The sequence below is a fragment of the Phaenicophaeus curvirostris genome, chromosome 10 (genome assembly GCF_032191515.1).
Source record: "Phaenicophaeus curvirostris isolate KB17595 chromosome 10, BPBGC_Pcur_1.0, whole genome shotgun sequence".
In the NCBI taxonomy this organism is placed as follows: Eukaryota; Metazoa; Chordata; class Aves; order Cuculiformes; family Cuculidae; genus Phaenicophaeus; species Phaenicophaeus curvirostris.
The window spans coordinates 15,558,027-15,571,467 of record NC_091401.1 but is presented as its reverse complement, the minus strand read 5'-3'; the positions used below and the strand labels follow the sequence as shown (position 1 = coordinate 15,571,467).

At 61.2% G+C, this 13,441-nt stretch overlaps 2 protein-coding genes across 3 annotated transcripts; one reads left to right on the top strand and one right to left on the bottom strand.

The window, feature by feature from the left end:
• Nucleotides 1-40: 40 nt before the first annotated feature.
• Nucleotides 41-3,782, top strand: ALG3 (ALG3 alpha-1,3- mannosyltransferase). Of its 2 annotated transcripts, XM_069864415.1 has the most exons (9): nt 41-218; nt 814-913; nt 1,002-1,149; nt 1,334-1,494; nt 1,642-1,762; nt 2,076-2,281; nt 2,531-2,608; nt 2,798-2,941; nt 3,047-3,782. In XM_069864415.1, exons 1-9 carry the CDS (start codon nt 68-70, stop codon nt 3,234-3,236), a joined length of 1,299 nt encoding a protein of 432 aa, XP_069720516.1. In that variant the 5' UTR covers nt 41-67; the 3' UTR covers nt 3,237-3,782. The 2 variants fall into 2 exon arrangements, with proteins under 2 accessions (XP_069720516.1, XP_069720517.1); XM_069864416.1 differs by lacking the exon at nt 2,076-2,281.
• A 29-nt stretch (nt 3,783-3,811) lies between these two features.
• VWA5B2 (von Willebrand factor A domain containing 5B2) lies at nt 3,812-13,008 on the bottom strand. Its single transcript, XM_069864866.1, has 21 exons — nt 12,845-13,008; nt 12,276-12,437; nt 11,204-11,429; nt 10,942-11,096; nt 10,037-10,168; nt 9,821-9,945; nt 9,523-9,699; nt 9,329-9,439; nt 9,033-9,235; nt 8,663-8,777; nt 8,395-8,580; nt 8,130-8,280; nt 7,764-8,053; nt 6,408-6,633; nt 5,976-6,320; nt 5,758-5,895; nt 5,561-5,680; nt 5,258-5,335; nt 4,989-5,058; nt 4,693-4,801; nt 3,812-4,431 (listed from the first exon to the last, which is right to left on the bottom strand). Exons 1-21 carry the CDS (start codon nt 12,981-12,983, stop codon nt 3,823-3,825), a joined length of 3,867 nt encoding a protein of 1,288 aa, XP_069720967.1. The 5' UTR covers nt 12,984-13,008; the 3' UTR covers nt 3,812-3,822.
• Nucleotides 13,009-13,441: the final 433 nt, after the last annotated feature.

Here is a 13,441-nt window from a genome sequence, read left to right as displayed (position 1 = left end):
GGCTTCCGGTCGGCGGCGGGTGCACCGCCCTAAGCGCTCCGGGCGGGAACGCGCGCCGGGGGCAGCCATGGCGGCGGGGCGGGCGGCGGCGGCGCTGCGGCGGGCATGGCGGGGCCGGCGGTACGCGCTGCTGGAGCCCAGCTACACCCCGCTGGTGGCCGCCTGCCTCTGCCTGGCCGAGGGCGGCGTCAACCTCTGGGTCATCCGCAGGGTCCCCTGTGAGTGCGGGGTCCAGGGGGGGCGGGCGGGGACAGCTCCTCCTGGGCTGGGAGGGAGGACGCTTCTCTTTGAGGCCCACGTTGCTCTGAGAAGTTGTGATGTCCCCTCCCTGGAGGTGTCCAAGGCCAGAGAAGTTGTAGATGTCTCCTCCCTGGAGGGGTTCAAGGCCAGAGAAGTTGTAGATGTCCCCTCCCTGGAGGGGTTCAAGGCCAGGCTGGATGGGGCTCTGAGGAGCCTGGCCTGGTAGGAGGTGTCCCAGCCCATCGCGGGGGGGTGGAACTGGAGGGGCTTTAAGGTCCCTTCCAACCCAAACCGTTCTATGATCCTCCCTCTGGGCAGTGACAGCGTGTTCCAGGGCTGGATCTAAGGGGGACAGACAGGGACAGTGATCCGTGACAGGGTCGCCGCTGGTCCCTGCGGGTGACAGCATCCGCAAGGGAGTAGGGGCCAGGAGCCCTGGCTGCATCCGTGGGGTCCAAAACTGTGGCTGATGGCGAGGCAGGTGGGTGCAGAGCCGCGCCATGGGGTCTGGAGGAGGGGGAAGCTCTCCCTGCAGTGCCCCCCATCCCGGCTGACCCTTGCATGTCCCCACAGACACCGAGATCGACTGGAAGGCCTACATGCAGGAGGTGGAGGGCTTTGCCAATGGGACCTTTGACTACAGCCAGCTGAAGGGCGACACTGGGCCGCTGGTGTGAGTGACGGGGATGGCCAAATGCCCCATGACTGGGGGCTCCAGGGGGGGCAGCAGGGCACAGCCCCTCACTCCTGTCTCTCCCCAGCTACCCTGCTGGCTTCGTCTACATCTTCCTAGGCCTGTACTACGCCACAGGCCGCGGCACTGACATCCACCTTGCCCAGTACCTCTTTGCTGGCCTCTACCTCCTCAACCTCCTCCTCGTCTTCCGCATCTACTGCCGAACCAACAAGGTAACCTGGAGCCAGGGGAGCTTGCCTGGTGCTTCAGGACCTCTCCTGCTCTACGCAGCCCTCACCCAGCCAAAATAGGCTGGGCAGGAGGCCAGGGTTGGGGGCTGAGGCTTGGAGGCGCTCAGTGGCAGCAGGGGGTCCAGGACAGGCTGCTCACTGCCCTCATGTCTCTGTCCCCTGCAAGGTCCCCCCATATGTTTTCTTCTTCATGTGCTGTGCTTCCTACCGCATCCACTCCATCTTTGTCCTACGTCTCTTCAATGACCCTGTTGCCATGGCCATCCTCTTCCTCGCCATCAACCTGCTCCTGGAGGAGCGCTGGTCCTGGGGCTGCCTTTTCTTCAGGTGAGGGTCTGGGGGCCGGGCAAGGGCTGCTGTCCGTGGTTTGCTGCGTCCAAGAGTGAGCTCAGCCTCAGAGAGGAGGCCGCACACCCAGAGGCTGCCCAGGCACCTGTGTTGTGATCCGCAGTGGTAATGCATTTTCTCACTTAGCCTGGCTGTGTCCGTGAAGATGAATATCCTGCTCTTCGCACCTGGACTTCTCTTCCTTCTCCTCCAGCGGTTTGGTCTCCTGGGGTGTATCCCCAAGCTCTGCATCTGTGCCCTGCTCCAGGTGGGTCCCTGCTCACATCAGCTTAGGGGCAGGCTGGCAGTCCCAGTGGTTGTGAGCTGCCCTGCCTGCATTGCAGCCTCCTGCCCGGCTGTGCTGGAGGCTGGAGACCTCTGTGTGGGTATACAGTGGCTCCAGCATCTGAGTTGGCCCCACACAGCAAGCTAGACATTGATAAATCATCTAATTCACGGGGCTTCCGTCTTTGGCCGACCATCCCCATTGCTCCACAGGGTGCTGAGGTTCCTGGGAGGTGGCAAGGGTGATGGAGAACTTGCTTGCGGCTGCTGCGAGGGTGCTGGTGTGTCTCTCGCAGGTGGTTCTGGGGCTGCCCTTCCTGCTGGTGAACCCCGTGGGATACCTGACCCGTTCCTTCGACCTGGGCCGCCAGTTCCAGTTCAAATGGACAGTGAACTGGCGCTTCCTCCCGGAAGAAGTTTTCTTGAATCGGGCTTTCCACGCCACACTGCTTCTGGCTCACCTGGCTGGCCTGGGGCTCTTTGCGCTGCACCGATGGCACAGGTGAGACGTTGGATTTCCCACACGTCCTGCTTCTGGTCAGCCAATCCCCTTTAACACCCATGATGTAGGATATGGGTCTGCAATGCCCCTGGCCCCACTATGCTGTGATTCTCGGGTTGCAAGCAGGAGCAGGGGCGAGTTACTGTTCCAGTTTGGGGTGCGTGCTGCTCAGACATGGTGGCTCTCAGGGAAAGGTCAGAATGGGAAAGACTTCGGCAGCTGAGATTGACATTTGTTCTTCCCTCTCAGGTCCAAAGAGAGCATCCTGGCTCTGCTGAAGGATCCTGCAGAAAGGAAAGACCCATCCCTACCCTTGACTGTCAACAATATCCTTCGACAGTGTGGGCTGCAAGGAGATGGGGAGAAGGCAGGGCAGACCTTGGGCTTGGCATTTGCAGACTCCCAGTCCTGCCGTGCTGTCAGGATCAGGCTGTCCTAGGCAAAAATCTCTGCTGTGTGCCCAGGGAGTGGCACACCTCTAGGCTGCTGCTTTTGAACCCTTAACACCAGCGCACAGATTGTCTTTGTCCTCTTCTCCTCCAACTTCCTGGGTGTTTGCTGCAGCCGCTCCCTGCACTACCAGTTCTACGTCTGGTATTTTCACACGCTGCCCTACTTACTGTGGTGCACCCCTACCGCCAAGCTCGCCCACATGCCCAAGTACGTGCTGCAAGGGAAGGGGGCCCACCTGGCCACTGTGGGGTCTGGGAGCGAGGGCGGTTGGTGTGTCCCCTGTTGTGCTGACTCCCAGCTTTTTCCCCGCAGGGTGCTGCTCCTGGGTGTAATCGAGCTCTGCTGGAACACCTACCCCTCCACTGTCTGCAGCTCCCTCTCCCTTCACATCTGCCACGGACTCATCCTGCTCCAGCTCTGGTACGGCACAGCCCCTCTGCCAGCACTGCATGCCCCTCCACCGAGCAGGAGGCCCGCAGCTGTCTCCAAGAAGGCCCAGTGAGAGTGTGGCCGGCTGAATGATGGGAACTGGCCACTGGGACTGACTGTTTTGCCTGCTCTTTACCCACCTGGCTCCCAGGCTGCCCCTGGCCCTTTCAGGAGGGCCACAAGCCCTGGAACTGTGCAAAGGGGACAGCATGGGGACCCGTGACAGGCAGGACTTCCCCAATAAAGGGGGCTTTGTGTGCCCTTCCCTGTCCACAGTGTCCTCGCGCTGCATGCAGTGCCTCAGCCTGCCCTCCCTGCAGCAGGAAGGCAGAGCAGCCACCGGGGCTTTGGGAGCTCCATTCCCAGCCCATGGCAGGGGAGCAGCCTCCGGGATAAGGTTAAGAGAGAGGATCTGCAAAACCGCTTTGCCTCAAGCTTTGAATCACCTTGATGGAGCCCAGGGATCCCTTGGGCAAAGCTTTTCCTAGTGCCCTGTCTGCTCCCTCCCAGCGGAGATGAGTGGGAAAGGGGTGACCCACACAGGGCTCTGGTGAGCCCCAGTGTGGCTTGGACAGGTCTGACAGTTCCCTGCCCATAAAAGAAATGCGTGTGCAGGCAACGCAGAGGCAGGCGTCTTTATTGGTCCCCTCCGGCGGCCGTCAGACGTTGTTGGGGTTGTAGCACAGCATGTTCAGCTTGATGTTCTCGTCCCAGTGACGCAGCAGCAGGAACAAGTGCCTGGCCGCCCCTTTGAGGCAGCCCACGTCCACCCCATCCGGCAGCTGCTGCGCCTGCAGCCATGCGTCTGCCTTGGCTGCCACCAGCTCCCACTCCTCAAAGAAGCCAGCACAGCGATGCTCCAGCCACGCCAAGGCCACCGCCGTGGCCCAGCTGGTGCTCTCCAGGTCCTCCGGCCCCACATCCTGCCAGCTCACTCCAGCCTCGGAGGGGGCGGCTGAGTGGGGGCCAGTGTCGGACTCAGAGCCATGCCCACTGTCCGCCTGTGCCCACACGGCTGCGCTGGGCACCTCAGAACAAGTGCTGCGAGATGGGGGTGAGCCGGGCTGGGGGCACACAATGGGTTCCTTGCCCTCCTCACCACCAGGCCCTGCCTCGGGGCTGCTCCTGGCTCCCGGGGACGTAGGGCTGAGGCTGGCTCGGTGCGAGGCATATGGGGATGCCCGGCGCAGGCGGTCCAGGGGGATCTGCACCACTTCAGAGAAGATCTCGGTGAGCTGGAATGGCCCCCGGGCTTGCTGCAGCTGCACCTGCAAAGGAGGGGCGGCTGACTGGGAGAGCCAGAGCCGCTGCTGCCCCAGCACACAGCAGCGAACGCTGCAGGAACATCTCTGGGGCACAGGGACTGCCCAACATGCACCCTCCCCAAAAGCCAGCCAAGGCGTTCAGGGATGCAGCAAGGCTGAGGGGGCGTCTATGGGGTTTGCGAGCTCAGCTGGGTGCCAACTGGGCATTGCCTGAGTGACTTGGCTGTGACCCCCCTTAAGGTGGGATGGGGATGGGGTCCTTACCAGTGGGAGGTAGTCGTGGCTGGCATGGTTGCTGGAGCTCTCACTTTCTGGGCTGAGGCACTGCGGGCGTAGGACCAGGCTGGGCCCCCTGCGCCTGCTCAGGTTAAACCTGGGGGGCAAACATGTGAGTTAACAGTGGGGGGCAATTCCCAAAGGGCAGCTGGACCACAGCCTGCTGCAGGGAAGGGGCTGCAGCACCAGCCTGCCTCTTAAGCTACAGCAGCTGGCATGGGGACAGTGGGCCTGCAGTACCCAATGTGCCATTTTGTTTGGCCCTCACAGCCCCGCAGCCTCACCTGGAGCCAGCGATGCCCTCCGTGGATTTTTGGAAGCCCATGGAGGTAGTGGAGGTGCTGGTTGAGGGCCCTGCAAAGGGGTAGGAGCTGAGCAAGGGGACCGCAGTGCTCCCCAGCATCTGCGCGAGCGGTTCAGCCCTCATGCTCTGGGCAGCAGGGCAGGCATGGTCACAGCAGATGCTCCAGCTCTTGGCTGCCAGCAACAGGGGGATGGGGGCAACCCCCGGCCCCCACCATCCAGCCCTCGATCCCCTCCACCCTAGACGCACCGTTTGAGCAGTTCTGCTTTTCCCATCCATAGGTAGCAGAGGAGTCGCTGGCTGGAGAGCCAGGGGTCTCAGCTCGCTCTGCAAAAGACCAAAGTCCCTGGGGCTCCTGGGACCCTTATGGCCCAGGGCTGCTACGCTTCCCCTCATGTTCCCCTCCAGTGTGGGGCAGAGATCAACGCCTCTTCCCAGGTACCCAGAGCATTCCGACCAGGACCAGCACCACACAGCCATGAGCTGAGGGTGCCCAGGCACATCCCTCACCCCTGGGAACTGTAAGCCGATGTAAGGGCCTTGGATTGGTACCTGCAGCGATGAGGACCTCATCCTGCTCCTCCACATCCCGCTGCTGGCCTGGACCTGCTGAGGAACTCCTGCGGTGCCAGCTTCCCGACGTGGTGGCTTGTGGGCGGCTGGCTGAGCTGGCTGTAAGGGACAGTGCCACCTCAGCCCCACATCCCATCGCTGCCCCCTGCCCCACACATTGCAGCCCCCAGCCGTACCTGTGCCCCACACCTCGGGGGCTAGGGGCAGAGCCGCCTGTGTGGCGCCATCCACGGGCACCAGGCGGGTGTAGAGGGAAGGCACATTGCAGGCTTTGCTGGTTTGCACAGCTTTCAGGCGAAACCGGCGGGCGAAACCTACCCAGAGCAAGGCGGTTAGAGGTGAGGGGGATGCTGGGGCTGTGCCAGGGTCGGGGGAGACACGCACCGGCACCCACCCTGCTCCAGCTCGGCTTCCCGCTGTGCCGCGTTCTCGTTGTCCCGGATGACGGAACGCGCTGCCAAGCAGTGCAGCGGCTTGTCCCACACCTTGCTCACTCGTTGTGGGGTGTCCTCCCTGCCTTGTCCCTCCCGGGGCTGCAGCAGTGACTCCAGTGATGCTGTCACTTCCCAGGACACGGGCTTGCCAGCTTGCAGTGCGTGGATCACAACCTGGCAGCGCAGAGGAAGGCCAGCATTGCCTGGGCTGGGCTCCCCCTGCTCGGGCGCAGGGGAGGCACTGAAGAGGTAGGAGGGCTCCACCAGCATGTCCCAGTCCAGGTTTGTGGGTGACAGGAGGTTATCTGGGCAATGGCAAGATGCAGGCTTAACAATCAGGGGGCACCCATCTCCATCCCCACTGCTTTCATCCCCCCAAAGCCAGCACACACTTGATTCCGCTGCGCTGGGCTGTAGCTGCCGTCCCTGGGGTCCCAGCTCATCCAGCTGCCCCTCCAGGGACCGGTTCCTCTTCTGGGACACCTTCTCCAAAGCCCGGCACAGCTGATGAGTGTCCAGCTCCCCATGAGGTGAGGAAAAGCTGCGTCCAGCCAGGGTGGCTCGGGCCAGCACCTTCCTCCGCCGCGCCAGCTCCTCCATACTCAGTGCCACCGTCACCTGCAGAGACGCAGGAGCTGACTCTGAGCCTGGCACGGGCACAGAGCCCAGCCTGTGCCAAGCCATGATGGGACAACTGCAGCCCTGGCCACCTGTTGGATGGAGCTGCGAGCTGACATCCAGCCCTGCTGCTAGGCACATTGGCACCTGGCAGCCTCCCAGGGTGGTGGGTGATGCTCGTGACGCTCCTGATACGCGTGGGAAGGACCGACAGCACCAAGACAAGAGTTTGCAAACAACCCTGAGGCTGACTCAAGATGACACTGAGGCAGGAGGAGTTGGCAGATTTTTTTTTGGCGGGGGGAGGAACTATCTCAATTGCTTAGGCTAGACGATGCTATGATGGGATGTGCTCCCCAGCATGAAGCTGTATCCCCACACGGAGGTGCTTCACCTAAAAGCTACAGCAGGGCAGAGGTACCCGTGCTACCTCTCGCCCCGGCAGCAGGGAGCCCGGCTGGGATCATTTACACTGCAGGGAAATCGCTTACGCTTGACATTTCAGCAGCAAAGGCCACCAGCTGTGCAGGAGGAGCAGGTTACCTGAGCCATGTCACCGGGAAGGAGCGTGTCCTGGAGCTGGGTAACAGCTGGCCTCACTTGGCCTCGAGGACATCGTCACCACGGGAGCTGCCTCTCCCCTCCCAGTGACCTGCCCGGCTTTTAAACCCAGATACGAAGCAGCAGGGGTGTGGCTCATCACCGACAAAGCGTCAAGTCGCGTTGGCCGGGGGTGAAGGAGCCAGGCAGGAACTCAGCCAGCACATCCTCTGCTTTCCAGCTTGGCAGGTTCATTACCTGATGCTGGCCTAGCTATTTTCATTTGATTTCTGCAGCATCAATGAGGATCTGAGCTAGCTAGGGGGTTTGTTAGCCACCCAGATTACTACTAGCTAGGGAAATGGAGGGACCAGCTGCTTGGTACTGAGCTGTCCCATTCCAGTAAGGCAAAACCACCCGAGGAGCCTTCTTGCAACACCCATGGCTGATCCTTGCTTAAAATCCAGGCTACAGCACTCCATTTTCCAGCCTGGTGGCTATGTGTCTGGGCACAATGGGACAGCCAGATCCTAGCTAAGCTGGGAGCAACCTCCTCACTGTGAGCCCTCACACCTCGTTGGCATCCCTACCTTAGTCCCAGCCGGTGCAGAGGGCACCGGGGCAGATTTGGTGGAGGACTCGCAGAGGGACAGGCTCTTCTGGCCTTGCTGGGAGGTGGCATCAGCCCCAGGGCCTGAGGAGCCACCCTCGGGGGCCACGTCACGGGACCCAGTGGACTCGCTGCTGGTGGAGCTCCAGGAAAGCAGCCCCTGGCTGCGGTCAGTGCTGGCGGAGCAGTGCGTCAGGACGTACTGTTCCTGGATGTAGGAGGGCTGGTAAATCCGCTTCCAGATGTCTCCCCCCGAAACGGTGTCCACACCTGCCCAGTGAGCACACACCCTGTCAGCTCACAGCTCCTCACGCCTGCCTCTCACCCCAGCGCCAGACAGACTCACTCTGCTCCGACGCCTCTGTGCCCACAGCAGAGAGCTCCAGGCAGGCATCCCCAGAGCCCAGGGTGCTCCGAGCTGGCTGGCGGCTCTCCCTGGGACTGGGCACCTTCTCCTGGGAGGGGAAGGCTGAGCCCCGCCGAGCCCCATCCCAGCCCTGCAGGGAGAGGGCATGGCCACCAGGAGCTCTGGCACCGGGAGAAGCCAGCAGCAGAGGGATGGTGCCGTTCTCCCCACGCTGGGGGAGGGCAGGGGGTGATGCTTGTCCTACCGGTGTGCGTCTGTCATGGAAGCGGGAGATGTGGTAGAGGACACAGTAGCTGACAAGGCAGTCGCCGGGGTAGAGGGCAGGGAGCTCGGTGGGTGAGAGCAGAGCTTCCATGCTGTCGGGGAGGTACCAGTCGATGGTGATGTCGCTAACGGCTGGTTCGATTGCCTTCTTCAGAGACTTGATCAGCTGGAGCAGGGAGAGGAGCTACTGTTGGATGCCAAGGTGCCCCCCACCACCCCCCGCTCCCCCATCCTCACCCAGGTGTTACCTTAGGCTGCAGCCTCTCAGCTGGGCTCAGGAACTCTGCATAGCCCCGGCTCACTTTGGCAATGCCCTTTAGCAGCCGCCGGCACACCCGCAGCCCCATGCCAAAGCTGAAGCACCTGCAGGAGAGAGCCATGAGGTGAAAACCTGTGGCCAGACCGGTGCCAGGGGCTGGGCAGGGGTGTTTGGTACCCAGAGATGCCACCCCAGCTGCATGCTGGGTTGGGACATCGCAGGGGAAACTGAGACGATGGGTTTGGGGGATGTGATGGGTGAAAGACACCCTCTGGGCTGCTGCATGTGAGATTTGGGGCTGCAAAAGGAGAAATCGGTAGGAACAGCATCATGACCCCACAGTGGTGCCAGAGCCATACCTGACGGTGCTGGCCTGCCTGCGCACCAGCCGGAGGATCTTGCCCGCGTTGCCCACTGCTGCGTCAGTGAAGAGGAAGAGCTGGCGGGGGTAGCCGCGGTGGAGGGGCTGCGCCAGCGCCCAGCCAAGGGCCGCCAGCAGGTTGGTGCCACCCGTGTCCGCCCGCAGCCCTCCAAGGTGCTCGCTGGCGCGCCACAGCGTCTCCTGCCCACATGGAGAGCTGGCCTTGCAGCGGTTCCCCATCCAGAGCCACAGGGTGGGGGACAGAGAGGGGCTCGTTTGCCTGCTGGCACTCACGTTGCTGCACAGGCGGCTGGATGGGAAGAGAGGCTTGATGTTGGTGCCAAAGCTGGCGATGTTGAACAGCGTCTCTGAGGGGAGGCTCTTCAGGGCCACCAGCAAAGCCTCCTGGGGTGACAGCAGAGGGCTGCTAAGGACGTGTCACTCTGGAAGCATCCCAAGATATGCAGCATCCCACAGCCATGCCTCACCTTGACCTTGTCGAGGTCAGGGCCACTCATGGCGCTGCCGTGGTCTACGAGGAAGAGGACCTCGCGTGTGGTGCTCTGCAGGGCCCCAGGGACACTCTCCACCGCGGGGCAGAAGTTCAGCATCAGCACAGGGTTGGGGAAGATGTCTTTGTGGAAACGCTTCTGCATGAAAGCCACCTGCAAGGTGGGCGGGCCAGGGGATTTCTCACACCTCCTGGCCTGCATTAAGGATCCCCTCCCGTCACCTCCCCCCATCCTCCTCCTCTCTGCTGGACTGGCCATGGCCATGACCCATCACCTGTCTCTCGCCACTGCCATCCTTCCTGGCGATCCGCACGTAATCCCGGCGGCTCCGGATGTAGGCCTCGTACTCGGGGTATGTCATGGTGCCATCCTCCATCACCAGGTGGGGTTGGTGGGGCTCTGCGGGGCACAGGGGGTGGGAATGGTCCAGATGCTCTTGGGGAAGATCCCTCATCTCCCCCAAACCCGCCAAAGCCAGCACGCCCCTCACCGCAGGGGTAGAGGATGATCTCCAGGACCCTGTCGTAGCAGTGGGGCTCGGCCAGGGTGACCCGGGTGGTGGTGGCAGAGCTGGCCCAGGGGTCGGCATCGGCTCGCAGGGCATGTGACGGGCTCTCCAGCCCTGAGGGGGGAGAGGAGGTGGCAGGGCAGCCCCTCACGCCCTCCACCTTGGCCTCCCGCCTCCAGGGCTCCTCGCTTGTGCCAGACCCGGTGCTGTGGTGGTGGCTGCTCCCTGCCAGCTCTGATGGGATTAACCAGGCTGGCAGCCAGGAACATGTCCCCGCTGCCCTCCATCCCCTCCAGCCATCACTTCTCCCTGGGGAAGAAGGCTGCTACCCAAAGCCATGTGTGGGGACACTATGGGGGGTGTTCTCAGGGGAAATGAGGGCATAAAATATTCCACTGTCATGCGTATGCCGGGACAGGCGGCCAATGCCTTGGAATACCTGCGATACTAGCAGCAAGCACCGCTCAAACAGCCGGTGTTGTCATGCTTGCTAGCTTGTTGAGACCTTGGAACCTTCACCAAGACCCGTGAGTTAGTAAGAAAAGAATGCATCAGATGGAAAGCATGAAGATAAGGGGCACATCGGCAGTAAATAGTCAGTTGCACTGTATCCCTGTAGCTGTGGGATTTTTAAAAGTGGAAATTCGCTGGGGCAGCTGCTGGCTGGGTAGAGAGACACTATATAAGGCTTTGTGTCCACTCAATAAAGTGATCTGATTTGTCACCTCAGAATGGGGGCTGTGCCTCAATCACCACAGGGAAAGGGCTTCTTTGTGGGTAGGGAGGCTTGTGTCCCCTCATAAGTGTGCAGGGGCCAGGGGAATGCCACCCCAGGGCATGTCACCTGTGTTTTGGGAGGGTTTGTCCAACCTGAGCTGCCCACCTACCTGCCAGCAAGCAGGGGCCCTTCACCAGAAGCTCGAAGGCAAACTCATAAGGGAAGGGGTTGAAAGGTTGTCTGCAAAAGACATCCAGGCTCTCTGCAGGAACCACGGGTGATGGCTGGCTCCGGGCACTCAGCCCGCCGAAACAGCTGGTGGGGCTGCGAGGGGAGAGGCAGTGACAGCTTCTGCCACCCTCCATGCTCACCCAGCATCAGCATCCCCCCACACCCGGGATGGCAGAGACTGAGGAAGCCAAGAAAATCACCATAGGCCCAACCTGTCGTCACACAAGCTTGCCGGCTCACTCTCGGGGACAGCAGGGACGCAAGGCATGAGGACAGGGGGGACGAGGAGGCGCACAGCTCCATCTGGCAGCGTGGGCAGCTCCTGTGCTGTGCTCAGGGTGACGGCCAGGCTCTCTGCAGGGCACAGCGCGCCCGTCACGATGATGAAGGTGGAGCGCTCTGTGTCTTCATCCAGGACGAGGTGGCCTGGGCAGGGGAGGGACGCAGGGTGTCAATGAGGTAGGGGAAGGGTGGGTGTTAATTGCGCTAATTACTGTCAAAGAGGACAACAGAGGCCATGCAAAGGGTAAAGACCCAGAAGAGGCAGACAGAAGGGACAGACAGCATGGCCAGCAGGTCCAGGGAGGTTATTCTCCCTCTGTACTCGGCACTGGTGAGACCGCACCTCGAATCCTGTGTTCAGTTCTGGGCCCCTCACCACAAGAAGGATGTTGAGGCTCTGGAGCAAGTCCAGAGAAGAGCAACAAAGCTGGTGAGGGAGGGGGCTGGAGAACAGGCCTTATGAGGAACGGCTGAGAGAGCTGGGGTTGTTTAGCCTGGAGAAGAGGAGGCTGAGGGGAGACCTCATTGCTCTCTACAACTCCCTGAAAGGAGGTTGTGGAGAGGAGGGAGCTGGCCTCTTCTCCCAAGTGACAGGGGACAGGACAAGACGGAATGGCCTCAAGCTCCACCAGGGGAGGTTCAGGCTGGACATTAGGAAAAAAAATTTCACGGAAAGGGTCATTGGGCACTAGAACAGGCTGCCCAGAGAGGTGGTTGATTCACCTTCCCTGGAGGTGTTTAAAGGACGGGTGGATGAGGTGCTGAGGGGTATGGTTTAGTGATTGATGGGAATGGTTGGATTCGATGATCCAGTGGGTCTTTTCCAACCTGGTGATTCCATGATTATATGAAAGGGGACAGAGCTGCCCTGACACAGGGAGGAGCAGTGGTCCTCATGGAAAAGCATCAGTGTGAATGAGGAGCAGTCCCTGGCCTATGAGCCCCCCAGCTGGGAGGACTCACCAGGATCGCCCATGTCAGGGCACTCACCGCTGGCACAGCAGCATGGCCGGCCAGAGCTGGGCCCGCACTGGAGGCAGCAGTCCTGTGCCCGGTGCCGGTTCTGGACCTGGAACGTCACCCGCCGGCTGCCTGTCACTGCCTCAAAGCCAGCCACCACCTCCGACTCCTCCAGAGGGTAGATAAATATGCCTGTGGGTTGGAGAGAACAGATCCCGGCAGATCCTGGCACGGACACGGCCATGGTGCTGGCCGGCCCACGGCAGCACTGCAAGGAGCTGGGCAATTGAAGTGCACAAGAGTGGGGCAAACACACAAAAAGGACCCAGAGCCTCATTAGCATGAAGCAGGGCAGGGAGGATGAAATCCCCCTCTTCCTCAGCATTGAGAATGTTTTTACTCTTCCCCTGCCTGCAGGTTGACGCCAGGTGCCAGTGATGTCCCCAGCACTGCTGGCCACCACCTTCCATCCCCAAACTGAGCAAGGTTTGGGGGCCAGGACACAGGTGGGTTGGAGACAGGCTGCTCTCCAGCACGGGCGCTTTTAGGTGCGAGGCAGGAAGGCTGGTTCTCTGCCAGCCCCGATAGCTCCCTCTTACCTTCCACAGGCTCCTCGTGGGGGTTGGTGTACACAAGGTGAGCGGTGATGCTCAGGGAGTACCCGTTGGCACAAGCCTTCACTGTGGAGCTCTTCAGGGGCAGAGCCTCCCAGCTTGAGAGGGCGTACAGACCTGGCATGGTCCCTCGGCAGGCAGCTGCAGGCAGAGGACAGGCAGGTACAGGGTGCTCAGGGATGGGGTCCATCAGGAAGGGGCTTGTATGCACAAGCCGATTACATCAGCCCAGCTCGCAAAGACAAAGCAGGTACTCATCCCTCCCCATTCCAAGGATGCTGCTCTACAGCATCCACAAAACACATGGACCTGCATTGAGAGGTCTCTGTTCAGACTCCAGCCCACCCACAAACCAGGTCTGGCGCTGCGGAAGCCCACAGAGAGCTCTTCCACCTCATGGATAAATAAACCGGGCTGGTGGGCAGCAAAATAACTTCTTGTGTGCAGCAGCAGTTACATGGAAGTTCCAAGCCCTGGCAGAAAAACAGGGACTCCTAAACAGGACGGATAATAGCCAGCCACATGCAGCCCATCTCTTGGCCACCCCAAAGCATCTTGGTGCCTCTAGAGCCTCCCCAGACC

Excerpts from the sequence above, each read along its gene's own strand:
- VWA5B2 (XM_069864866.1), bottom strand. The coding sequence starts at position 12,983 with ATGCCAGGTCTGTACGCCCTCTCAAGCTGGGAGGCTCTGCCCCTGAAG. Across the intron at positions 9,700-9,820 it reads ATGGCAGTGGCGAGAGACAG|GTGGCTTTCATGCAGAAGCG; the intron begins GTGATGGGTCAT and ends CCCACCTTGCAG. Across the intron at positions 8,778-9,032 it reads AGGCAGGCCAGCACCGTCAG|GTGCTTCAGCTTTGGCATGG; the intron begins GTATGGCTCTGG and ends TCTCTCCTGCAG.
- ALG3 (XM_069864415.1), top strand. The coding sequence starts at position 68 with ATGGCGGCGGGGCGGGCGGCGGCGGCGCTGCGGCGGGCATGGCGGGGC. Across the intron at positions 2,282-2,530 it reads GCGCTGCACCGATGGCACAG|GTCCAAAGAGAGCATCCTGG; the intron begins GTGAGACGTTGG and ends CTTCCCTCTCAG. Across the intron at positions 2,942-3,046 it reads AAGCTCGCCCACATGCCCAA|GGTGCTGCTCCTGGGTGTAA; the intron begins GTACGTGCTGCA and ends TTTTCCCCGCAG.